At 34.5% G+C, this 27,124-nt stretch overlaps 3 protein-coding genes and 1 pseudogene across 4 annotated transcripts; 2 read left to right on the forward strand and 2 right to left on the reverse strand.

Annotated features, from left to right (window-relative positions):
- Positions 1-428: 428 nt before the first annotated feature.
- Positions 429-2,916, reverse strand: LOC111378187 (protein transport protein Sec61 subunit gamma-1). 2 transcript variants are annotated; one of them, XR_002699822.1, is made up of 4 exons: positions 2,761-2,916; positions 2,539-2,662; positions 1,736-1,778; positions 429-498 (listed from the first exon to the last, which is right to left on the reverse strand). XR_002699822.1 is itself a non-coding variant. In XM_023001357.1 (3 exons), exons 1-2 carry the CDS (start codon positions 2,852-2,854, stop codon positions 2,547-2,549), a joined length of 210 nt encoding a protein of 69 aa, XP_022857125.1. In that variant the 5' UTR covers positions 2,855-2,916; the 3' UTR covers positions 1,316-1,778; positions 2,539-2,546. The 2 variants fall into 2 exon arrangements, 1 of the variants encoding a protein (XP_022857125.1); XM_023001357.1 differs by lacking the exon at positions 429-498 and having other exon boundaries at positions 1,316-1,778.
- A 4,365-nt stretch (positions 2,917-7,281) lies between these two features.
- Positions 7,282-10,122, reverse strand: LOC111378194 (annotated as a pseudogene).
- A 1,982-nt stretch (positions 10,123-12,104) lies between these two features.
- LOC111378188 (acetolactate synthase 1, chloroplastic-like) lies at positions 12,105-14,466 on the forward strand. The gene has a single exon (XM_023001358.1). It carries the CDS (start codon positions 12,185-12,187, stop codon positions 14,162-14,164), a length of 1,980 nt encoding a protein of 659 aa, XP_022857126.1. The 5' UTR covers positions 12,105-12,184; the 3' UTR covers positions 14,165-14,466.
- Positions 14,467-23,007: 8,541 nt separating this feature from the next.
- Positions 23,008-26,933, forward strand: LOC111378189 (nuclear transcription factor Y subunit C-1-like). The gene is made up of 2 exons (XM_023001359.1): positions 23,008-23,778; positions 26,693-26,933. The coding sequence occupies exons 1-2, from the start codon at positions 23,093-23,095 to the stop codon at positions 26,694-26,696; spliced, it is 690 nt and encodes a 229-aa protein (XP_022857127.1). The 5' UTR covers positions 23,008-23,092; the 3' UTR covers positions 26,697-26,933.
- Positions 26,934-27,124: the final 191 nt, after the last annotated feature.

Below are 27,124 nucleotides of genomic sequence, written 5' to 3' on the forward strand. Positions count from 1 at the left end.
AAATTTGTGTCTAGGCGAAATTAAGTTACAACTTATTTTTCAGAAAATTAAGTTTCTTAATTTTTATCCTTACAAATAGGACCTTCTCTGACATTAAAAGTTGCACGTAGGTCCACTGTGGTTTTTCCAATATGAATTATTCCCTCGTTAGTAAGTGACTACTTCACCAGATTGTATTTTAGTAACCTTGGAGTTTTTCCCTTGAGAAAAATAGGAACTGGTTTCCAAAACTAATGAACCACTAAATATTTGCACAGCTAGGTGTACATAAATATACAGAGTGAAATTGAAACACACACAGACACTGATCTCACAAGTTGTCAAACTATCTTACACGCATTACACAGATTACAAGGGATCCTCATCCCAAACTCCAAAGGTACAAGAACAGTCATAAATTAAAGGCAGATTCTCATAGTTGTCAGAAATAACACGAAGATTCTCATGAATGTCTATATACGCAGTTGTACAACCACAAATAAGCAAAAAGTTTTGCTCCTGTAGTACACAGACGTAAAATAATTCATACACATTTAATTCGCCAATATATTAATACCCACACAAGCACATCGAACTTCAAACCCAGCAGAAAAATAAAAAGTTGGTAATACATTTGATAGCATAATGTAAATGCAAATATATGAGCATCTAAGTGTCTACGGATTCGTGTGTCAAGCAGTGTTATTGACCAGACTGACCACACCGGTCGGTTCATCTGGAAAAAATAAGAACTAATCCTATTATAGGCAGAAATTAGCAACCTTTTGAACTCACCCAAGTTAATTTCAAGCAGTGTTTTTGGGTACAAACCAGTTAATTTCATTCTAATATTTTCATTTTCCAAGGTTGAGACATGGAGAACAAATTCAACAGTACAGATGTAAGAACAAAAATAACAAAATGGTTAAAATGAGTTACAGAATAAAAGAAAAAAAAAAAGAAGAAAGAAAATTGGAAACGTTCGTTTCTAAATTCATTAATTGGTGGGGAAATGTTATTAGAGGAATGTGTACTTATTTGAAATGTAATGAATAAAATGCCACAGATGAATAAAGATGTGCATAAAAATACCATCGCCAAAAGAACAGCAACAATCAATCTAGAACCAGTTCTTTGATTTCCTGTACAAGTACCTGTGATTGAGAAATTTATTCCAATAGAACATCTTGAATGCATCCATTTAGCTGAAGTTAAGAATTACGAGTTGCAGTACATCATAGATTGAGTTCATCTACTAAAATGAACACTTTTGGCAAACCCCACATATGCAGTGCATTTTTGCACGCAGTCCCTTTCCCCTTTTTTTTTTTTTTTTTTTTTTTTTTTTACTCTCTATAAACCTAGCGCCACCTCCGAAAGGGTGGAGAAAGGCAACGGCACTAGATTTTCCCTTCTTATTCCTTTTTTCTTTCCCTTTTGTTTCTGTTTCCTTCTTTCCTCTCTCTGTATCAGTGGTTTAAAGTTTTGTTTATATAAAATGAAAATGAGTTTCACATAATACTACATAACGCTCCACTAGATCCAAATTGTATTCAAGTCTCTCATTTTCTATTTTATATAATATTTAGTAATTAATTTTTCATAATTGAAAATTAAACCCCAAAATTTTATTTTATTCGTCTTAACCCCTTATTCAATACTATTTCCTTCTTTGTGAACAATTGATTGTTGGTCTATCCAAAATAACATCTTGAGTTAGTAAAAAATTTGAAGTTTGAAAGATGTATCCACGTACCCGTGTCCAAAATTTAGATTCTTTTTAGCCATCTCCTCGTATCCTACATTTTAGAAAATAAAAGATTAGACACTTAGATACATTACCCGTACACAAGTACGAGCATCATGGGGCATAATTAACCAACAATACTTGAGTTTTACAGGAACATATTTTTTATGCCTTGAGAAACTACACCTCAGCACTAGTTTATCAGAAACTGACATTTGAGTCAAGCAGTACATCGATTAATTAACAACTAAATTTATTTCTTAATTCGATGCATTATGGCAGTCAAATCACAGTTTATTTAATCATGATTAAACTTTGTATTACCTGAAGCCAGTTAAAAAGCAAGGATTTAAATGAAATTCAAAGCCTAACCAAATTGAAGCTTATCTTGGCTCATTGTTTCTAGGTGTTTATACACTAGAAGCAAAAAACATTTTGAGTCAAACCAATTTTATACGACCCACAAATACTACCCACTTCAATGCCACTCATTTACCCCTCTTTGTTTATAAACACCTTTCCAAACACACACAAATCTAGCCTTCCTTAAATAAATTGCCAAAATCTAATACTTCATAAATCATAAAATGCAAATAGTATTCGTATCAGATCAGAGGAGAAATGACGCATAAATGTAAAAATTTGACAACTAACAAATACAAGGGGAACGACAAAGAGAAAGAGGATCCGAGAAGAAGAAATTAGGGCAAAGAGAAAAATCAATTATAACGAATAAGCCCTTTTATATAGAGCAAATAACCTAAAAATACTATCTCTATCTCCATCAAGAAATTACAAGAAAAGGATGGTACCTAAAGAATTAAGTAGCACCAACAATAATGTTGTTGATGGGAATGAAAATCAACTTGACAAAGAATCCGACAAAACCCATAACCACGAATCCAATCGCTGTTCGAGTCGCCACCTTCGTGAATTCTACATACATAAAAAGGCCAAAATCATATTACAATCACAAAGTTTAACCTCTAATAACAAAACTTTCGCTTTGTACAATGAGGATACAGGATTTGTACCTTTACGATCAGGCTTGTGGCACCTCTTGACTAGACGAATACTGTCCTTGGCAAAATCTCTGACTGGATCGAAAACTGAATCCAAAGCATCCATCCCTATTCTCTTTTTCAGATTGGTTGAAGTCAAGAGGGATAAGGTATTTGTTTAGCGCGGGTTAGTCGATAAGAATTAAAAGGGATGAGACGATTGTGTAAGGACAAACCTCTTGATAAAGTCTCAAAAAAGGTGTTCTTTTATTGGCGATGATTTTACAATTGGAAATAAAAAATAACGTGCCTACAAGGGGTGCAAGCACACGAGTTACTGAAAGAAAAGTGTTTAAATCTAAAAATTAAGGAAATGAAAATTACATGTTCTCTGTTCGAGAGTTTTGGATTCCGTTATTTGCTTCTATGTCCTTTCTCCCTTTTATACTTCATGGACGATCTCTTTGTGATTAACCGCTCTAAAAATTGCTTGATCGTCCTATAACTACCTGCTTTCTTCGTAATGGCCACTTTGTCATGAAAACTGCCTTTTTAACTGCTGCCATTACCCTTCATCGTTCAATCGCTTTCGATTGAATTTCTTGAATCGTGAAACGTGATAGGGTTGCTTTAATAACTGCTTTGATAACTGCACTTCTTGATAACCACGACGTTTTATGTTTGTTAAGACCTTGGGCGACTTGAAAGTTTGGACGAGAATAGAGTAACAGCTTTGGACGACTGTATGACATTCCATTCGCTCAGATTTTGGGCGATTTGCAAACTTGGGCGATGGCGTTACCGCGTTATTGGGCCTCCTTATTTGGGCCTTCATCTTGATTTGTTCGATTGGGCTTCGTTATTTGGGCTATCTGATTTGAGAATCCTTCAATTGGGCTTCACTCATTGGGCTGTTCGATTTGGGCTGAATTTTTATGCGTCAACAGTATCTTAATACCATAAATGAGCCACGAGGAACTCCTAATTTTACCGTGATGCCATCCTAGTTTTGTGGACACCAAAGTGACCAAACCAATATTATTAAAATAAAATTAAAAAAAAATGAAAGAAGAAACATATCCTCTATTAAATTTCATTATATTACATTTCATTTTTCTCTCTTCTATTTTCAGTCACACGATCTTCCATAAAATAGTATTATACGTAAATTGAAAACCTTTTTTTTTTTTTTTTTGGGATTACAACTCACCCTGGAAACCACACCAACCCTACACCCCACCCCAACCTTTAAAACAATTCAAAATTTTTTAAATGTTTTTGGATTTACACCCCAACCCTACGAACTCATTCTAGATTTGACAACTGTGTTATCTGTGACTAGATTTTTTTTACTAAATTTGTGTTATATATAACTAACTGTGATCAAATTGGTATTCAGTGTAATTGTCTATTTTGTGACTGCATGTAACCAAGTCACTAATTTATGTTATCTGTAATTAAATGTGATCAAATTTGTCTTCAGTGTGACTATTTCTAGCTATCTAACTTGTGTATGTATAGTACCAAGTCACTAACCTTTGTTATCTATAACTAACTATGACCAAATTTATCTTCAATGCAACCAAGTATGATCAAATTTATTTTCAATGTGTCTACCTGTAATCAGACGGTATGCGATCAAGCCACAATCAATAACTAGTTACAATAAACACATATTTAATTACAGAGTGTCATCACAAACAAATTTGTACATATCGTATATTAGCACCACTAGTCACCACCACGATCATCTCTAATGCACCACCACTACCACATCTAACGTAAATTCACAACAAAAAATAATATCTTCACCTCAAAAACTACGATCGCCAGCACTTTCAAAACTACTTTCATCCTTCTTTCTCGTCACATTCTCTCTCCTTCTCCTTCCACTTCTATCCATTTCCTTACATTGCCACGACCCATGTCCAACATCTCTACCCACCTTACCTGCTCAATCCCCACTGCCAGATCAGAAGCTTTAGTTGTTGGTCGAGTCGCCACTGCACCGCTCCTCTACAAGCATATAAATCGACAACCCTTTCACACCCATAGAATTGCTCAAATACGTGTATAAACAGATCGATCAGAACAATATTGTGGCCAAATATAATTACCTTTCTTAGAATAATTACAACTAAAGACTACCAGATCAGATTTTTTCAGATAAAGGGAGGGAGAGGTTCTTTTCCATTTGTAGAGAGAGAAAAGAGTGTTGTGCGACAGAGAAAGGAAGAGTAGAGAGAGAAAAGAGAGTTATGCGACGGAGAGAGGAAGAGATGGATTTCTTCTTCATTTGTAGAGAGAAAAATGGGAACACATTAATAGATTCCTTACTTGCAACCACACATAATAGAAAATGTATTCGATTTAGTGTTTAAAAAAAAAGCATATCATGTATTAGGCATATATGAAACCAAATGTAATTTGTGCAAATTAAGGATGCAATTAACAACATGAGAAATACCAAGCATTTTTCTTATGGTTAGATCCAATCTACTGGTCTCTATGGAAAGGAAAAGGAATTTCATGAATCTACATACGAAGAAATTGCAAAATGACCAATTACATAGAGTGCACATACTGTAGTAAACAAATTCATGAAATTACATGAAAGGCGAAATAATCCGAAATTTTAGATTAAAGGTGTGTTTCAACCGCTTTAATTTTGAAAAAATGTATTTTCTTCGTAATGGCCACTTTGTCATGAAAACTGCCTTTTTAACTGCTGCCATTACCCTTCATCGTTCAATCGCTTTCGATTGAATTTCTTGAATCGTGAAACGTGATAGGGTTGCTTTAATAACTGCTTTGATAACTGCACTTCTTGATAACCACGACGTTTTATGTTTGTTAAGACCTTGGGCGACTTGAAAGTTTGGACGAGAATAGAGTAACAGCTTTGGACGACTGTATGACATTCCATTCGCTCAGATTTTGGGCGATTTGCAAACTTGGGCGATGGCGTTACCGCGTTATTGGGCCTCCTTATTTGGGCCTTCATCTTGATTTGTTCGATTGGGCTTCGTTATTTGGGCTATCTGATTTGAGAATCCTTCAATTGGGCTTCACTCATTGGGCTGTTCGATTTGGGCTGAATTTTTATGCGTCAACAGTATCTTAATACCATAAATGAGCCACGAGGAACTCCTAATTTTACCGTGATGCCATCCTAGTTTTGTGGACACCAAAGTGACCAAACCAATATTATTAAAATAAAATTAAAAAAAAATGAAAGAAGAAACATATCCTCTATTAAATTTCATTATATTACATTTCATTTTTCTCTCTTCTATTTTCAGTCACACGATCTTCCATAAAATAGTATTATACGTAAATTGAAAACCTTTTTTTTTTTTTTTTCAACTACTCATTTTTCAAAAAAATACTATTCCACCTATTTTCATTTTCAGAAAACGAGGGCCAAACGCTTCCATTTTTCAATAAAAAATAAAAAAATAAATTGATTTTTTATTTTAAGATAAAGATAAGACTGTCCTTTACAAACTTGATCACTACAAAAATAAAGGTTTGGACCATTGCCCTCAACATAATTGGTTGACAACCTGCTTGTATATTTTCAATAGGCTTGCGCTACTTTTGGTTGCACAATTTTGTTAATTAGCACATATGTTCATCACAGCAATTTTCGTCCAAAAAGTCAGATAAAGATGTAAAAATATTTTTTTGTTCAACATATTTTTAAGTAGTAAAAAAAATTCTAATAGAATGTCCGGGAAAAAAAAACCATCACGAAAGGGATCAAATGTGTTAATTAATCCCTATATGGTTTGGGTGAATACTGAAATTCGATTTAGACAGTTTGTACCATATTTTCAACTCAAATCATTTCACGCGATTTGAAACTTTTTCAAATCAAACCATTATTCGAGTTTAATCCATACTTTATCTATCGACATTATAGTAATATATATAAAACATGTTAACGTATAAATTTATTAACAATTGAAGTGAGAAACAGCCTTATGAAGCAAAGGATTTTTGATTTGTTGTGAGAACAATATTTAAAGTAGAAGTTGTCGAGAGATTGATAAGGCCAAGAAGAGAACTCTCTAGAGTACTCAAAAATACAATATCTTCCTTTGTTTTTGCCAAAAACTCTACAATCTATACAAACGAGGACGATCAATTTGAGAATTTTGGTTTCAACTATATTTCGAGTGTCAATATGACGTACAATGACCTTTGCTAGAAAGAGTATCGTAGTTTTGCAAATTGAAACCTAAACCAAAGTATTTTGAAACGATTTGGTTCGATTTGAGGGAGAAAAAATTGCAGGTCCACATACTCAAACAAACGGGTTTGTTTCGATTTGTGGTTTCACAGGTTTTTTTTTTTTTTTTTTTTTCCTTCGTGCAGCCCTACTATTTGGTTTAGTTAAAAATCAATTTTAACACTAGTTAATCAGAAATATCCAACCAGATCCCGGTTAATCCGGTTTATCTGCACAACTGGCTCTGTTTCACAAGTGGGAAAAACACCAGCCATGCAAAGCCACTATGCACACACAATAAACAGCAAAAAACATTTGAGAAGAGTGCAAATATACGTATAGATTGTTATATCAGTATATTGCTAAAACTTTCTACAACAAACTAGTAAATAAGATAGTTAATTCATGATTGACAAAACTGTATCGACTATGGCATTTCAATCTACCACAGGAAGACGCCTAAAATTGAACATCAAATTCAATACACAAGGAATTTTCACTTCCGCTGTTCATTACTATGTCACACCTAAGTGAACCAACACCACATATACCCAATCTCATTGCTAATACGAAACTCAAGCCAAGCCTCCGCTCATTGCTGTGCGGATTATCTGAAATAAAGCTGGCAAAAGAGAAAAGTGAATAGAAATAAGTAAGTGGTCGGATTAGGAACCATGAGGGCAGAACTTGTAGCTATAAAATACAGTATTAGCGTTGCTACTCAATGACAAAAATATTAGCAGGTGGGAAAAACTAGGGCCCATTTGACAGGGCTTTTAAAAAGTCAAAAACTGCTTTTAAGACTAAAAAACTTATTTTAATCCTATTTGGATAATTTTCTGAAAGTGTTTTGCTTGATGGGAAAAACTTAGAGGGAGCTGGCCTAAAATAGCTTCCTTGTGAAGCTCTTCTATAAGAAGCAGAAGCCTTGTCAAACAAATCTTCAATATCATGTAAGTAAAGCATAAAAACCGGTAAATATGATGTAAAGGACTACTTAAATGGATGACCTATTAACTTCAACAAATTGAGTTCCAATTTTAACCTATGTTTATTATCTATTTATAATCGATCAAATAACTTTTTATCACACATTTCGTGTGATCCAAAAGTGCTGCCCACTTATTTACCACTCATTCTATCTATTCATAATTTAAACCGTCTATACTTACATTTCGAAACCCAAATTCCTCAACCAAGCTGATATGGACGAGAATTTTTGAAAGAGCAGAGAGAAGAATGACTATAGGCATGGAACTGACTTTTTACCCTTTCTTTGCCCCTTGGATTGCTAGCTGACTTACCTGCGCTCAGATTCTCTCAAACTCTTACGAGAAGATTTAAGGAATTTGTTCAAATACAATTTGATGGCATCTTTCTAACCATTTGACAGATATCTCAGTGTAACTAGTTTGTGCAAGTAAATGGTCTTACTTTAGATTTGCCAGATAGTAAGATGAAAATCTCACTTTGTAAATTTCCTCCAAGTTAAGTGGCCAAAAATAATTGATTGACGAAGCTTACCCCATAGGACATTTTAAAGTGCGAAAATGAATTGTCCACTACTTCGAGTTTCTAGATAATACCCATTTTCCAATCGGTGGACAACCATAACATTCACTCTTTAAAAGTGGTACCAATATCGCTCTTTTCCTTGTTGTGCGAAATTCGAACAACATAAGGATTCTCATCAAAGTTAGGCAAAGCGACGAGAGTTTCTAGTCTTCCTCATCAACTTTGCCTAGATTGCCGGGAGGACATTTTAGTGAAAGGACAATACAATTATGCATGTCTGAATGGGAAATGGTATATGATAAATTTTGGGGGAGATAAATTTTATTTTGGCCAAAAAATTGAATAATTAGAAAAATTCCATTAATGATTTTATCAGCGAGTTCATTAAACAATGAATTGCCACATGTATGGTTCGTGATTAGCCTTAGAGCACAAATTCTCACAATCTAATAGGTAGTTCCACTCTAGCCCTATTTTTTCTTTAACTTGTTCCTACCATCCCCCCTCTAGCTCCTACGTGCCATGGAATGCTACCACTGCTTGTCAGCTCGAATGTAATCTAAGTTCTAGAAAGATTTTCAGAAATTAAAAGTTTATTTAAATCTAAAGGACGATTGGCAAATGGCACAAATATGCATGTTTGCATACATAGATTTGTCCACCAGGATCTCACTTCGAAGATAAGTGCATGCCTCTTAATCATCCTCATAACAAAATTGAAAATGAACTCCAGATAAGGGTGAGTGATGGCAGCAACTTACATGATCCAATGACAACAAATATGAAGAATCCGATCACGATTGGACCCACAGGATAAGGATGGCCCTTCTTTTTAGTTGTTTCAAGCCCCATCCCTCTCTTCTTTACGTTCTTTTCGAACTTCTCTATCTTCCTATCTCAAAGACGCCTTGAGGTCGTCTGCAAATGAAAAGGAATAACAAATCATCTAGTACTAAGAACTTGGAATAAATACACTTGGAGATGCCAAAATATAGATAATTTACAGATGATCTAAATACATTGTTTTCCAGGTAAAATTGTCTAATATCCCTGCGCAGAGGTTCAGGTGTCTAAACATGGTTTGGAATTATAAGATCAAAGCTTTTAAATAAAAGGTGTCATCTTCTATTACATAAAATTTGTAAAAGGGACATTAAAAGAACATCCTTGAAAGACAGCGGGGAAAGGGAATATGCAAATTTTCTATTTTAATCAATTGATGAATATTGAGAGTTAAAACAAATGAAAGCATTTACATAAAAGAACCGATAGTTATTACTTAGAGACACATCATAGTTTCTAATGTTATATTATCAAATTGACAACTACAACACAAACATAAAATCCATCAAATTCCAAAATTAAGTTGATAATTGAAAACTACCTTTTACTGATTTACATAATTCAAAAGGCAAATAATAAATGATTTGCGCTTGTGCTAAATATTAATTATTCTAGTAATTCCGCACCCCCACCCATACACACACAAAAAATAAATAAATAAATAAATAAATAATTACATATTTACTTTTATCGTAGGCAATAATGATTCATCTAGCAAATTCTCGAGTAAAAACTACAAAATGATTCATCCAGCGAAATAAAAAAGTGTTTCACGAATCATTACTCATAATTACGGCATTCATTTCCTCCAAGGATCATCAAGCGAATAGCAGGAAAAACTCAGATTAGAGAAAGGTGTAATTCAGATATAAAATGCAAATATCCCCGAAGTACCATCAAATTCGCATGCGACAAAAACAATGAAATACGAAATTCAAAAAACTAATCCACATTTAAAATTTATGAAAACTGAAACGGATTAAATATGATTTTACCATGACTCAAGAAGAGATGCGCAGCTGGGATTGGAAAAATCACAATTTATTTTATTTTATTTATTTATTTATTTTTTTTTTTCTGTTCGCTAAAATTTCGATCACTTTTATGCATTTACGAGGGAATAGAATTGCCTAATAAAGAGAGTTTGGCTTTCCTTTTTGGCAAATTGCTAAATTAACTTTTCGACCTCAATCTTCAAAAATAAAATTTTAGGTCTCAATTTTTTTAAATCATTAAATTTGAGTCCTGACAGAAATTGTTGGTATGACGTGGACTAAGAAATTCAAGTTCGTAGGCTCAACAAGGATTAAACCACGAATTCCCCTGACTTAACACTATAAAACAACCGACCAATCTAGATGTACAGAATTTTATTTTACAGACTTCCTACAGATAACACATATTGGTGCGATGAGTAGTTTATTTTTGAATAAAATATTCACATGAAACTCACTCTATGTGATATTTCTGTGAAACTTCTGACTATGATTTGTTTGTACACTTGGATTTTTCCATAAAACAACGTCGTGTAGGATTGAAGATCAAATCTCCACATCAATATACGAGTAACAATAATTCTACAAAGTTTTCAATTGAGAAAATTGTTTAGAAAGACTTGTAGTGAAACAAATTAAGAAAAAAGTCTCGATAGTTTAACAACTCAAATAGTCTCTTTAGTTTGTGTTCTAAGAGTTGTAGTTCAATTCGAATTCGATTTGAAGTAACCATGGATAGATAAATACAATTACAAAAAAAAAAAAAGATAAATACAATTACAAAAAAAAAAGGGAAAAAAAATAATTTGGTAAGACACGTAAGTACAAATCTAGAAAGTGTGATAAAAATGGTCAAATTTTACTTTTTTCCTAAGGCAGCCACCAGCCCCCCACTTGGCCACTTGCAATCAAAACTCGCCGACTCATCCCCAGTCCGTTTAAATTTAATTATAATATCTGCAGAGGTTCCAAACCTTTTAAGAAAGTACAATTTAGTTCCAAATCTTTAATAATAACAAATATTTCCCAAATCTTTAGATCATAACAAATATGTCTCAAACTTTAATTGACCAAAAAATGATTTTTTTGAAGAATATTTTAATATGATTTTTTACGAAAAATTTAAAGCTTGTTTGGCACATTCTTCTAAAAATGATTGAATTAAAAAAGCTTTAAATTTTGGGGAATTTGTAACTTGACCCAACTTTTCCGTGTTTGGCCCCTATTATTTAAATTTTAATGGTTGAAATATTTTTTTTTGAAAAATATGTGATTAAAAAAGAAGTAAAAGTTTTGAGATTACGTGTAATATAATTTTATTGGAGAATTTGTAGTATATCAGAAGAGTAAAAATGAATTATAATTTTAATGGAGACCAAACGGGAGCTTAGCCCTGGTTTGGTGCTGATTAAAATCTAAATTTTAGTTTAAATTAATGTTAACAATTAATTTTAATAACATATTTTATGAATTTCACAAATTTTTAACCATATATTTTTATCAATTTTTATTAAAATCTATTAAAAATCTGATTTTAATTCTCACAAACATGGGCTTAGGCTTTTAACAACGCCACTTAGGAAGATAAAAATATAATCACATCTTGAACCTATTTCATAACAAGGTGAAGTTTCTTGGCAACATCATGAATTTTGTCAACCAGTTTATGAACTTTGGGCGAAAAATATTAAAATAAATTGAAGTTTATTGACCAATCTGAAACAAATCCATAAATTGGATAACCTCCGATAAAAGTTTTGGTTATATATACTCGACGTGACGATTTGTCGTCCTCAAATATTTCTCTACCACTCCACAACCCTAAGCAAAATCCAGCGACACAACCTTTGCTCTCTTTCCACCGTCAAAAATGGCGGCCGCCGCCCCGTCCTCCGCTTCGTCCCTCATTTCCAAACACCCTTTTGCTGCCTCATCCTCCTCCAAATCATCACAATTCCTCTCAAGATTTGCCTTCCAGTTCCATTCCCAAGTACCCAATGGCATTCATCCCCGCCTCTCTCATAAACGCCGTCTGCAAATTACTAATGTTGTTTCACCCGTACGAAAGGAAACTTCTCAAGAGACTTACATTTCCCGATATGCCCGTGATGAACCCCGGAAAGGCTCCGATGTTCTTGTGGAGGCCCTTGAGCGAGAGGGCGTGACAGACGTTTTTGCATACCCTGGTGGGGCATCCATGGAGATTCACCAGGCACTGACGCGCTCTAAAATTATCAGAAATGTCCTCCCCCGCCACGAGCAGGGTGGGATTTTTGCAGCTGAAGGCTATGCTCGGGCTTCTGGCGTTCCTGGGGTCTGTATTGCTACGTCCGGTCCCGGAGCTACCAATTTGGTTTCTGGATTGGCCGATGCTATGCTTGATAGTGTCCCACTCGTGGCCATCACCGGCCAGGTTCCCCGAAGGATGATTGGCACTGATGCCTTCCAGGAAACGCCTATTGTTGAGGTGACTCGTTCCATTACCAAGCATAATTATCTTGTTTTAGACGTGGAGGACATTCCTAGAATCGTGAAAGAAGCATTTTATATTGCTAAATCGGGCCGACCTGGCCCAGTTTTGATTGACATTCCGAAGGATATACAACAGCAAATGGTGGTTCCTAGTTGGGACCAATCAATGAAATTAACTGGTTATGTGTCTAGGTTGCCACGGCCCCCAAGTCAGATGCTTTTAGAGCAAATATTGAGGTTAATATCCGAGTCAAAAAGGCCCGTCCTGTACGTTGGTGGTGGGTGTTTGAATTCAAGCGAGGAGTTGAGGCAATTTGTGGATTTAACAGGGATTCCTGTTGCCAGTACATTGATGGGTCTTGGTTCTCATCCTTGCTCGGATGAGGATCTTTCCTTGCAAATGCTTGGAATGCATGGAACTGTATATGCTAATTATGCGGTGGACAAGAGTGATTTGTTGCTTGCTTTTGGGGTTCGGTTTGATGATCGTGTGACAGGAAAGTTAGAAGCTTTTGCTAGCCGAGCGAAGATCGTGCACATTGATATTGATTCTGCTGAGATTGGAAAGAACAAGCAACCCCATGTGTCCATTTGTGGAGATATTAAGTTGGCTTTACAGGGCTTGAATTCGATGTTGAAGGAGAAAGGGAGAGTAGATAACGTTAAGCTCGATTTTTCAGCCTGGAGAAAGGACCTGAAGGAGCAGAAAATAAAGTATCCTTTGAGTTACAAGACATTTGAAGATGCCATTCCTCCTCAATATGCAATTCAACTTCTTGATGAGCTGACTAATGGGAACGCTATTATTAGTACTGGTGTTGGGCAGCATCAAATGTGGTCTGCTCAGTTTTACAAGTACAATAGACCTCGTCAGTGGTTGACATCGGGTGGTTTGGGGGCTATGGGTTTTGGACTTCCTGCAGCAATTGGAGCTGCTGTTGCACGACCGGATTGTGTCGTGGTGGATATTGATGGCGATGGGAGTTTCATCATGAATGTGCAAGAGCTTGCTACGGTCAGGGTGGAAAATCTTCCTGTTAAAATTATGTTGTTGAATAATCAGCATCTGGGCATGGTGGTTCAGTGGGAAGACCGCTTCTACAAGGCTAACAGGGCTCATACCTATCTTGGAAACCCTTCCAAAGAGTCGGAGATTTTCCCAGATATGTTGAAATTTGCAGAAGCTTGTGATATTCCGGCAGCACGTGTGTCAAAGAAAGATGATATCAGGTCTGCAATTCAGAGGATGTTAGATACACCCGGGCCATATTTATTGGATGTGATTGTACCGCATCAAGAACATGTCTTGCCTATGATCCCAAGTGGGGGAGCCTTTAAAGATGTGATCACCGAGGGTGACGGAAGAACTAAGTATTAATTCAAGGAGCACCAGAACTGGTTCTAGATGTTATTTGTCTACATAACTCGTGGGCAGATAAGGACGAGAGTTTCAGAGTTTTGTTTTACCAATTAACTGGTATCCTGTGTTTTGTTTATTGCAAGAATAGTTGTACTTTATTTTGTTCCTGTTGTTGGCTGGTCTAAAGTGAATTTTGTACGTGTAATTTGAACTTTGTACAACTTCTTTTCGAATAATGTGATTGATGAAAAAGTGGGGAGTGAATTGGATGATGTGGAGTAAAGATGAATAAAAAGTTTATGTTATACTTTTAAAGTACACGAGATAAAGAGTGTCTTCTTGAATCTTGGTGATTTAAGCGTTCCAATATATTGACTTGAAAGATGATTGATTTAGCTTGATATTCATGTAGACCATAGTTTGGACTTTGGATTGATTAAAAAAAATTTTATGATGGGCATTACACTTGCAATATGAAACGGTGTTATAGGAAATTCATGAGAAATCCTGGCAAAATTGTTGAGTCACGAAAAGACGTGATGAAGTAAGGACAATTTAATAGAATGATGCAGCAGAAAATTTTCGCCTCTTCCTCAAACAATGAAATCAAATAATTCTCAATCGATCAATTGTCCTAATAATACACAAAATAATTTCCGTATATTGATATCTTTCTCTTTGAATAAGATCCCAATTTAAAACTCCGCTCTGGAAGCATCTTTCAAAATTTTTCTGCCGATTAGAAAAGCCATTTTTGCAGGCAATGCTAATTACTATTCTTGATTCTAGAGGTCTGCTAGCTATGGTACCTTTGCTTACAAATAGAAAGGGACACTCAAGGAGCTAGCTTTGCTGGAAGTACTTGAAAATGGATTTTAGTCAACTCTATTCCATTTTTAAAGTTTGTTGATGCGGGAAAATAAGTTACCAAAAACTAAATAGAAACCATAGAATGATTCACACCCTTGACAATGGTTATTCAGTGAAGATCCCTCGGTTTTGTAGCCTAAACTATTTTTGCAGTTGTCCAGGAAGACAACGTAATTTGGGCCTTCGGCACTTGAGACTGAAAGTTCAACATAACGGCAAACAAGCTTTATACATCCAAGTCCAATTATTTGAAACCAGATCTGGTCCTGCACTCATCAGCATTCGGGATAACGTTCCAAGAAGTCAAAAGAAGTTTGAGTAGATTGATTTATGGTTTATTGTTCTAGATAATATCTGGTTCGATGCAGGAAATCACATTCAGATAGAGCCACGAGAAGATTATTATATCTGTAAGTGTGTATGGGAAGATTATTATATCTGTAAGTACTCAATCCAATCGTTCAGTAATAATGCTTCAACCATGAAGGTTGTGTTTTTCTTTCTCTGGCACAGAATCTTGTCCTCTAAGATGACACAAACATATTCAGTGCAGGAAGCACATATTTTGTACCAAATAAGTTGAATTCCATTGCCAAAACTAGTCAGTAAAGTTTCAGCAATCTTTGCAAGTTTTAGAGTTCTTTATTTCATTTAGACACTGTTCTGACTGCACGTGATTATTGAAATCCAGATGTTGGTTTTACATTGAATACCAAACAAGAAAGCTGGAAGCTAGAGGAAGGAGTTTGGGGAGCTTACCTATAAATTCAGCCTTGTGGAAGGGCGTTTCTAGCCTATAATCTTTGTTTCAGACTGATTATCCAGTAACCTTGAAAATTGAAATGTGCTAATTTAGCTGGAGGAAATATGCAAGATTCTTTATCAATAATGAGGATTGAGGTCCAAAGAGAAGGAAATATCATGCTATTCAAAAGCACTATAGATGAAAACTAGTAGAGTTTTTTCTTTATATCCTCATGAAGTGCCAGTTTTCATTTCCTTAACCATGTCAAAAGGATTTTCTCCTTACTAAAAGGCCGATGTTGAGGACATGTCAAAAGGATTTTCTCCTTACTAAAAGGCCGGTAATCTTTGTTGAATAAGCATTTGTAATTATTAAGATTGCAGAGTGGTGCGTGATGTCATAGGTACTCCAAATTAAAACGTATATTCCTTAAAACAAATGCAGTAGTGGAAGTAAGGGTCGATCCCACGAAGAGTGATTAGTGTATTTCCATGCTAAATTAACTAAAAGGGGTTTTGAATGAACTGAAATCAATTCTAACTAAAAACAATGCAAATTAATAAATTGGATTAAAGCAATGAAAAAACCTAACCTTGGCCTGAGTCAATATCCACCTTCAAAATTTTACAACCGATCATAGATGCAAGTATGAATCAATTCATATTTTGAATATTCACCGTTCGAAAAATAATTACCATTCAAATTAATTTTCTATTCCTCCTTAAGTGTAATTAGTTAGGACAACGACCTTCTCACTAATCCTAATTATCAAACAACCATAGACAAGCGCTAAGATTTAATTCAATAACAGCTTTACGTATTAGAGAAATCAATGAACTAGATAACACAAGTCAAGCGTTTGCATTTAACCTAATCAAACATTCTTCCTAAGATTTAATAATTTCCAAACCAGCAAATTACTAATCCTAGTTGTTTCACAAGTTAAATCAATCAAACAATTACGGATTTGATATTTAACTTAGCAGCAGATTGTAATGAATAACAAACTAGTATGCATCCTAACAATTAAACACAACAATCATTGAAAATAAGTGCAAAAGAATGTTCAATACCCAAAAACATGAATTAAACTAATAAAACAATTCAATCTCACAATTGTATAGATTTCGGGGCTTCAATATCCTTGACTAAGTATGAGAAATTAGCTAGACATCTTCAATTTTAGAGCACAAAAGAGAGAAAAGTGATTTGGGGGCGTTCTTTCACGTTCTAGGGTGAATTAGGGTATTTATGCAGTGAAAATATTTGTTTCCATACATGGTTGGACGGAAAAAGGAAATAAAAAATCGCGCCTCGAATTCCTTCCATGCGGCCGCATGGTATATTTCCATGCTACCGCATGGAACAATAAAAAAGACTCCAGAAATTGCTGAACCAGTTCGTGCGACCGCATGGAAAACGAACCATGCGACCGCATGGTTATACGGTTTTCTCCGCCGTACAGCTTTCAGTATTTTAGTCATAAATTTCTCTCTCGGTATCCGATTGAGGTGATTCAAGTTGCGTTGAAAAGATAACTCAAAGATCTACAACTTTTCTTCAGAAGTCATCTTCCAATTCGATCGTCTACCATGTCGAAAATGGGTCTCAATATGCTGCTAAAAACCGTTGCATTACTTTTTCGATCGGAAATTGATGTGTGATTATACTTCGACTATATTTCACCTCTTTGACTTCTTTGTTCATCACTTGACCTCTAAAACTCTTGAATCTTCATTCCATTGTTCGTCTCCCGATTCAACTTTTGGATATTTGCAATTCAGTCCTTGATCTTTTGATTTCTTTCACTTTGGTCCTTCTTCACTCCTTTCCTCTAATTTATATCATAATCATCCAATTACGACCTAAATCAAAATACAAGGGTACTCAGTACATTTAGGCGTTAATTAATCACAAAAATGAATGTATTAATGGATGTAAAACATGACATTTTATATCTTATCAAATTCCCCCACATTTAACTTTTACTCGTTCTCGAGTAAAATTCAAATTCACTTTCACAAAAATGTTAAAGTTGCAATGCCATCAACATAGAACAATCAAACTCGTTAAAACACATAACACATCATGAACAAATATTCTCACACAACTTATAACCAATTAGCAAGCATTCTCAAATAAATATGGAGTGAACCAAACATATAAACCCTCACGGTATATTAGCACTCAACTCTCATGTGTTTAAGGGGTAAGTGTTTCGTTCAAGTTCATTCCAATAGAGATGTTCTACCATATGCTTGCATATCTTCTCATTCTCCACCAATTAGATCACATGCATAATACAAATCATAAGGTCTTTTCCATGGGTTGTAATGTGGCTTAGGATCCAAGTGGGAAGTGTTTGGGTAAGTGACTCAAAAGCTATTGAAACTAGCGGAGTAAGAAAAATGAATTGCCTCAAGCTCAAACATATATAAGACATGTAAGATTACTACTCCACTTAACTGTTTCTCTTCATTTATTTCACGCAACCCAATCTCTTTTTATAATATATTAGGAGGAATCATGAGCATAAAATATTTTTGTACCCTTGAAAATTATTTCCTCCATCACTTCTTTCTTTTTCATCTCTTTCACCCCCCCCCTTTTTTTCAATTTTTTCTCTTTTTTTTTTCAATAATTTTTTTCATCATTTTTTTTTTCAAAATATGACACTAATAATAGAACTTATGCATTATAATTGAGAACATTTTCCATTCCACCAATCATAGTCCTACAGAAAATTTAGACACCCCCACACTTATTTTTTTTCGCACTGCCATATGTAACAAAATGATGAACAATACTCCACTAGTTTTTCGGCTTGGGTAAGATTATTGTTTTTTTCAAATTTAAAGCTTGTAACATGGGTTCAAAAAGAAAAAGGTTATAAGGCTCAAAGGGGTTCAACAAATGGACAATTAATTACAGGGTAGGCTATTTGGCTCAAGTGACTAAATTATGCATCAAAGATGGCATTAATCATGTTCATGCATGCATGTATCAATATGATCTCGAAGAGAATCAATGCAAGTTCCAAAGAAACAAATCCATGGAAGATAATCACTCATGAAAGAAAATAGTGAGATTGATATGGATGCGTCAATCTTAAAGACTCAAAATCTCACTGGCTTTTTGTCTATACATTTTGGTTACTAACTCAACCAATTAACTCTAAGTTGGAAAGATCATTTATTCAATCATGTTATGCACTCTTTAGAGATTGAATTGAATCTTGCAAATAGCACGCACAATCAAAAATCATTTAAAATCACAACTTTTCTCTCAATTTTTCGAATTTTTTTTTTTCATTTTCTTGTCAAAAGTAATGAAAGCATGACCCCGAATAAAAAATTTTAAAACAACCTAACCTAAATTTTGAAAATTTTAAAAATTTTGGAGTATATTGCAATTTTTTTGTTTATTTTTCTTTTCTTTATTTTTGTTTATTTTAAAAAGGAGTGTATACTCGTTATTTTATAGTTTTTTTTATTGAGAAATTAGATGAAAATGATGATTTTCGCAATGAAATGTGAAAGCAGGGGCAAAAATGACCCAAAAATGAAAGGTGTGGACCTTTTGTATAATAACATTGAAATGTAAGGATGTTTTGTGTTAATTATCATAATTTAAAATGTTTATTAGAAAGTGATTGGGTGGGGAGGGGGAGGACGAGCAAATTGAGGTCCTAAATTATTTAGAATTTTTGAAAACCTTTTTATTTATTTTTATTTTTTTAATTCATTTTCAACCTTACATTCTCGTAATAAAATATTTTGTACGTAAATCCAAATTTTTTTACTACCTTTTAACCACATGTTTTTAAAGATTGACTAATTTGAAACTCATTTCCCCAAAAAGTTCATTTTAATGATTGTCAAACAAATGATGGTCAAATAAGTATTTCATTAACCTTCTGATAAGTATTTCATTAACCTTCTCATTACTCTTTTAGTTTATCGTTGTATGTGTAAGAAGATACAATGCAATTACATTTGAGAAAGTCAAGCAAAATCATGATCCTACGATGTAATTATCGTTAATCGAAACACCAACAATTTCCTTCAAAAATTAGGTGTTAACATGTCATGGACATCCCACCGTTCTATGTTTTATAGACTTGTATCAAATAATAAAGGTTTAGTAAGTAATCTAGAATTCAAAGTTGGGTATTAGGTTGATTAAACTTTAATGGGTGTCAAAAAAAAAAAAAAAAAAAAAGGGGAAAAAAAAAAAAAGTGGATAGAGAAAATCATATTATTATCAATCAGATTCAACGTTTTCATCTTATGTTCTAAATAAGCCTTGAAATCAAGTCACAATTCTTGCACGAAGTCACAATTTCAAAGAGACGTGGAGCTACCAAATTGTGTCACATATATTTTAATGGTTGTAATCAGCACATAATTTTATAAGTCACAATCATATAAAGCAGTATGTCGAGTCACATAACGTATTACAATCGTTAGGTCACATTCACACAACCTAATAGATCGCATTCACTCAACGTATAGACAATCTTCATACGAAATGATAATTTTCCCTAAAACACGTATCTTAAGTCACATTCTTCAATGATACGTGCATACTTGAAACTATAGGTTGTTACACTTTTGTGATTGAAAGTCATAGATATACAACATATATGTCACGATCACACAACTTATTATGTCAAAATTATAATTTTCGCACAAAATGATTGAAAAATATTTTAGTCGATGCCTGTGACCGAAATGTTTAATCCATCCTTTACTAATAGATGTAAAAATGACGCCAAAAACCGTGACCAATTATCCTGTAGAAATTGTGGATAAGATTATTCTAAAGAAATCACGTTGAAAATTTGTGGCTAACTTTTCATATATTCTGAATAATCGTGCCATGAAAGATTGAGATTCTATTTTCCATTTCAATGTGAGAACTTTGGAGAAGAAGACAACTGAATGCCCTTTTTAGGAAGTAAATAAAATGAGAGAATAATTACTAGTTATCCTTTATTAATCTTTAAATTAAGTCACATTGTTCTATTATTTAAATTCATATATTTATAATTTTCATCAATAAAATTAGTATTTATTTTACATGGTTCATACGAGCCAATTGAATTAGACACTTAAGTTTTCTAATCTTTAAAGAATTAAAAAGGATGAATTCTTAATTTAAGGGCCGAGGTTGAACAAATCTTGATGAATTCAATAAGCATTCAGCTTGAATATCTTAATTAATTTAATAATCGAGTCTGAAATTTACAAGTCACTTATAGAACGCTATACAATGATCTTTAAAAAATGGCATTTAAATAAGAAGTACATGTAATTTTTAAACGTATATACGTAATTTGAGCAAATTGAAGTATGTAACTTTTACAACGATTACAACTTCTACGCTATTTTAATATATTTATTATTTTTGAAATTGTAACTTTCTCTTTACAATAAATTTAACTCTAAATATAAAGTTAAAACACTGACATATTACTCTACATACAAATTTAAGTCATTAAATTATTAAAAAGTACATAGTCATATCAGTTCATAAATTCTAAATAAATTTGAAAGAAAATTGAAATATTGCATGAGACAACTAATTGCAGCAGATATTAATAATTCCAATCAACAAAAAGCCCATGCCATCTAAAATTCATTCAAATGACATTGAAACTTTTGTTAGCTAATTTCATAAATATGGACAATAACCAGAATATGTAAACATAGGGAAATATGCATGGAGCCTAGGTGGATCATTTGAAAAGTCTATCGCATGATTTCACTTCTCCATATGTGACGTTTATTTCGACATGTTTATTGGTGTGGGGACTTGGCTATCGCCCCACATTTTGATATTTCTTTCTCTTCTTCTCCAGCATTCTCATTATTGGTTCATTGGTGTACCTCGTCGGTGGGATCTTATACGATCTACATCAATGGATGCATCAACAATAATTTTTAGTGGTAGGAGAATTATTTGAGACCGGCTTTCTCTTCATCATATGGAGGCTGAGTTACGAGTTATATTTGATGGGATTTTACTTCCTCGATGACTTGGATTATTTGACATATGGGTGGAAGCTGACTTACTTGTGGCCGTTCACTGTATCGATGGACTACCATGGGTGATTCAAAACATTTATCGTGAGGAGAATTATGTTTTTGATTCACTTGCATCAAGGGTTGGGTCCAGCGCCATATGGATTGCTTGACCTACCACGATGACTTCATGCTCTTATACTGTTATACAGAGTAATAAATATGGGCTTTCTAGTATTAGATGACATTAATTTGTTTCTCATTTGTTTAGTATAGGAAGTAATACTTTCCCATTTATTTCATTTTTACATGCTGCATTGTTTTCCTTTTGGAAGGTTAGGTTTATGTTCAATTTCCTTCATTCTTGCGAGTTTAATTTTATATATGATAGGGAAATCCTAATCCCATCAACTTTTCTTGATGGAGTCTAAAAATTCATTGAGATGATGTTGAAAATTGGCAAAAAAAACACGAAAGATGTAAACGGTACCTCTAGCAATGCCTTTCAGATTCAGAACTCAGAATTCCTTACTTTAATGAAAAACTATAAATTTTTTGACAGAAAAATTTACAGAATCTATCTAATCTATACTTGGCATGCATTTTTTTCCCCCAAAACCAAACCTTTTTTAACAACAAAATCGAAACCAAATTATTTCTAATAGATTTGGCGCGATTCATAATCAAATCATTGACGGGTCCATTAAATACAAACTAACAATTTTATTATCACTATTTCTGTTCGATCTTACGGATGTGCAATTTTTGTATAGAGCCCTCACTAAACCAAATCAAATTAGTCACCAAACTTTACAGAGTGAGATTTTCCTCCTTTACTCAAATTAATTGACCTAAGGTTAAGGAAGTTCATCTATATTTTTATCCCACTCATGTTTTAGCTTTCAAAACGTCGGTTACGTTCTCTAATCCATATTGAAATTTGCATTTAAGTACCAAAATGATGACTATTACATCATTTTATTAAATCCCTGTTTGGTACCATTATAATTTAATTTAAGTCAAAATTAATATTCAATTTTAACTACATATTTCAAGGGTTCCACAAATCCCTGTTCTGTTAAAAAATGGACGCCAAACTAGTTTGGCGGTATAATTGTAACAAAATTTATAGTTTAGTGACTTGAATGAAATTATCTAAAATTGCATGACTAATGTGATATTTTGAATAAACTTCTGAAGTTATCTGTAAAATTAACTTCCTACCATATACTCCGCCTGTCTCCTCTCAAAAGTAGAGCAATTTCTCGGTTCATTCTCAGCCTTTCCCCCAGTTCCCTCCACAAAATGGAAAACAACCCGCACCAAACGGCGGCGCCGGCGTCGGCGTCACAACAGGCGGTCTACCCATCGCAGCCACCTTACCCGCAACTGCTACAGCAGCAGCAGCAGCAACTCCAGATGTTCTGGACCTATCAGCGTCGAGAGATCGAGCAGGCGAACGATTTCAGGAACCATCAGCTGCCTTTGGCCCGCATTAAGAAGATAATGAAAGCGGACGAGGATGTTCGCATGATCTCTGCAGAGGCCCCGATCCTCTTTGCCAAGGCTTGCGAGATGTTTATCCTCGAGCTCACTATCCGATCCTGGCTCCACGCGGAGGAGAACAAGCGGAGAACCCTCCAGAAGAACGACATTGCTGCAGCTATCACACGTACGGATATATTCGATTTTCTGGTGGATATCGTCCCCAGGGACGAGATCAAGGAAGAGGCCGCGTCATTGGGGGCGATTTTGGGCCCTCCAGTGGTGGCGAGCGGAGCGACAGGGGTGCCCTACTATTACCCGCCCATGGGACAGCCCATGATGGGGCAGCCTGCAATGCCCGGGATGGATCCGGGTATGTATCTGCAGGCCCCGTCTCCTCCGACCTCCCAGGCGTGGCAGTCTGTCTGGCAAACCGCACCAGATGATGGATCCTACGCCAGTTGTGGTGGTACAAGCAGTAATCAAGCAAACCTGGATGGTCAAGAGTAAGATTTTCTTTTTGCAGTTTCTTTCTTTTTCCATTATAAAAAATGAAACTTTACACAGATCTTAATGACTTGGGTTTCGCGGAATTCTAATGAAAATGTGTTTCTTTCAAATTGTTTTGTCGAAGTTGATATTCTAAGGGATACACTCGGTGTTGTTCATCATGTTTCAAAACATCCGAACATGTACCGTGGTCTTTAATAAGAAGTTATTCTAGGATGTATTCCATCGACCTTTTCCAGACTTATGCCTGGAGATAATGTGCTTCTTTTTTCGATAGTCTTTGATTGAGTTCCTGAATGATATGAATCATAGTTGGCTAGCTACATGAAAGTGTGTTGTTTTGCAGAACATATCCATTGATTGCAGTGGATGAGTTTTCTTAGCCTTGCACCTTGAATACTGGTCCTAGTATGTGAAGTATACGGGCAATTGACGAAGTAAGAAGAAATAGAATGTACCTGACATTCTGACTAAATTATACTTGTCTCAGGATATCGATATCTCTGAGAATGTCTTAATCATTTTCATGTGGAATCGTATAAACTGAAAACACATGATACTTATGGCAGAGAAAGCAAGAAAATATCTATCTAAATGGAAAAAGACAGATGCAGATGTATACATGCAGAGATGGGAGAGAGGATAATTCTAAAACGTATAGAAAATGTTTCTTTCGTGACTCGTGTGTTTAGAGAGAAGTTAAAGGTGATAGCTTTTTCCAGAAAGCATGGTCCTAAATTAAAATGGTAAGAAAATAAGTCTTAGTTATTTGTCATTAATTAGTAAAGTTCAAAATGTATAATGTTCTTTGGTTTGTTAACATGGAATATATAGAAGGAAACCTTCTGACTTTTGTTTTAGTCGGTAAGCAGAATTCGGAGAGTGAACTTCTAGGTTGGTTTGTTTTTTTCGTTGAAATTTCTGGATTAGAAGTTTAACTCTATCTCATGTCTACTCTTCACCATTCTTATTTTGATGATGATTCCCTTATCTGTTGTGTTTTGTAGTATGTTGATCTAAAGAAAACTAACTTCAGGTGTCAAAATTCGTCGAGTCTATTCTTCATCATAGGTTGTTTCATGTTATTGTGCAAAGCTGATGCATGTATGTTAATGGGAATAGGACATGTGATTATTCTTATTTAAGGTTTTCATTAGATGGCTTGACTTTCTGCAAAACATGGATGAAGTAATGGAGCAATTTGGTTTTAGTCACTGTAGGGCATAAATCTTTTACTCTATATTAATGGTCATCAAAGCTTCTAGGTGGTAAACCAGTTGCTAAAGAGGAAAGGAATCTATTAATTCTCTTAATTCCTCAAATGAAGCACTTTCAAATTAAGTGGAATGCTAGCAAGGGAAGACAGAATTAAAATAACATTAAATCCCAATGTATAGTAAGCCACTCTCCATGTAGGAAATTCAGGAAAGCTTTTAGGTATTTCTTTCCTAATTTTTAGGAGGAGATTTCAGCTATTAAACATCTTCCCTCAAAACAAACCTTAATAATTGCTAAAGGGAATCTATTGTGGAAAGGGGAGGTGTTCAATTTTTCTGACAGGAGATTTCCTAGTAATAATCAGTTATCTCACGATGTCTCAGTGCAATTGTCTGCTAGTGTAATACAAAGAGTGGTGGGCTATAAATTTAAATCTGAAAAATCTGACTACACAGCTGTTCTAGTATACAAACCCTTGATCAAAGCCCATACCATGCAATTAATTGCATAAAATACAGAGAATCAAATCCTATAAGTTAAGGAATCTTGTCAGTTTCTGCGAGCAGGGGCAAAGAAATTTGTTATTATGCGCACGATTCATACTACATGGATCTTACCTAACCTTAGGGTGGAAAGTTAATGTGTTGGTTCTGGTCTACCATATTTGATAACTGTTTAGGTTGTTGAAAATATTGACTTTCCATTAATTGTTACTATTTTCTTCACTTGATCGCTTTCATTAGCCTCGTGGTTTTTCTCAACCCTAAGGGGTAGCTTAGTGGTTAGGCGATGGGTTTGTTCCTCAATGGTCACGAGTTCGAGTACCCTCAAGGCCACTGAGGCGAGGACCTGATTGTAAACTTCAAGGTCTCGTGGGATTAGTCGAGGTGCGCGTAAGCTGTTGGTTCTGGTCTACCATATTTGATAACTGTTTAGGTTGTTGAAAATATTGACTTTCCATTAATTGTTACTATTTTCTTCACTTGATCGCTTTCATTAGCCTCGTGGTTTTTCTCAACCCTAAGGGGTAGCTTAGTGGTTAGGCGATGGGTTTGTTCCTCAATGGTCACGAGTTCGAGTACCCTCAAGGCCACTGAGGCGAGGACCTGATTGTAAACTTCAAGGTCTCGTGGGATTAGTCGAGGTGCGCGTAAGCTGGCCCGGACACCCACGGTCATAAAAAAAAAATAAGGTTTTTCCCAGCTCTTTTTGTTTAAGATGAGATATTTCATATCCTATGATATGCTTATTAGATTAGTCTTGCACATGTCCCAGGAATGGTGTTTTTAGTGTACAACTTCATTCAGCTTCAGACAATCATTATCTCTTGCATATATATTGAAGATTCTTCTATAGAATTTAGTCATTGTCTAATGTTGTATGGTTTGCGTAGGCAACATTCGAATGCAAATTTATTATTACCAATTCTATGTTTATCCTTTTTTATTTTGTGTGCGTGTGCATACACACACACATATTTTATTTTTTTCAGTTTAATTTTATTTATTATTATTATTATTATTATTATTATTATTATTATTATTATTATTATTATTATTATTATTATTTTAACTGTTAAGCAAACTGTTTTTGAGGTGCATATAATTTATGGAGTTTGTATTAGTCCGAATTGACCTTATTGATAAGTTAAAAATGTAGATGCTGACATTGCTTTACTCTCGTTTCTTGCAGTTGAACAGCTCATATGCTGACTGATCACCGAGCAGCGACAACAAGAGGTCACCGATTTGCTGATGTTGAATGGACTTTTGCTTTTTCAAATGTTAATGTACTTTATTGCAAATATTCATGAATATTTGCATTAATGAATATTTGCATTAATGTGCCGACTTTTTTGCTGGTAGATATTTGTATAAAACTTGATTTTGTTACTATGGTTTATCTTATAAAATTCGAAGTTCTTGTTTCAGTATTTTCTTCGTGTGTGTTATGAGATGCACATAAATCTTATGAGATTTTCAATTAACCATGAATTATTGATGTCTTTAAATCTGTTTATATTCTTTAGTCGTAGTGAAATAAACCACTTGTGGCAGCAGTGATTCAACACAGCAATGATAAGAAGATGAAGAAAAGTTACATCCACGCTCTCTTTATTGAATA

The sequence above is a fragment of the Olea europaea genome, unplaced genomic scaffold (genome assembly GCF_002742605.1).
Source record: "Olea europaea var. sylvestris unplaced genomic scaffold, O_europaea_v1 scaffold1783, whole genome shotgun sequence".
NCBI classification, from domain to species: domain Eukaryota; kingdom Viridiplantae; phylum Streptophyta; class Magnoliopsida; order Lamiales; family Oleaceae; genus Olea; species Olea europaea.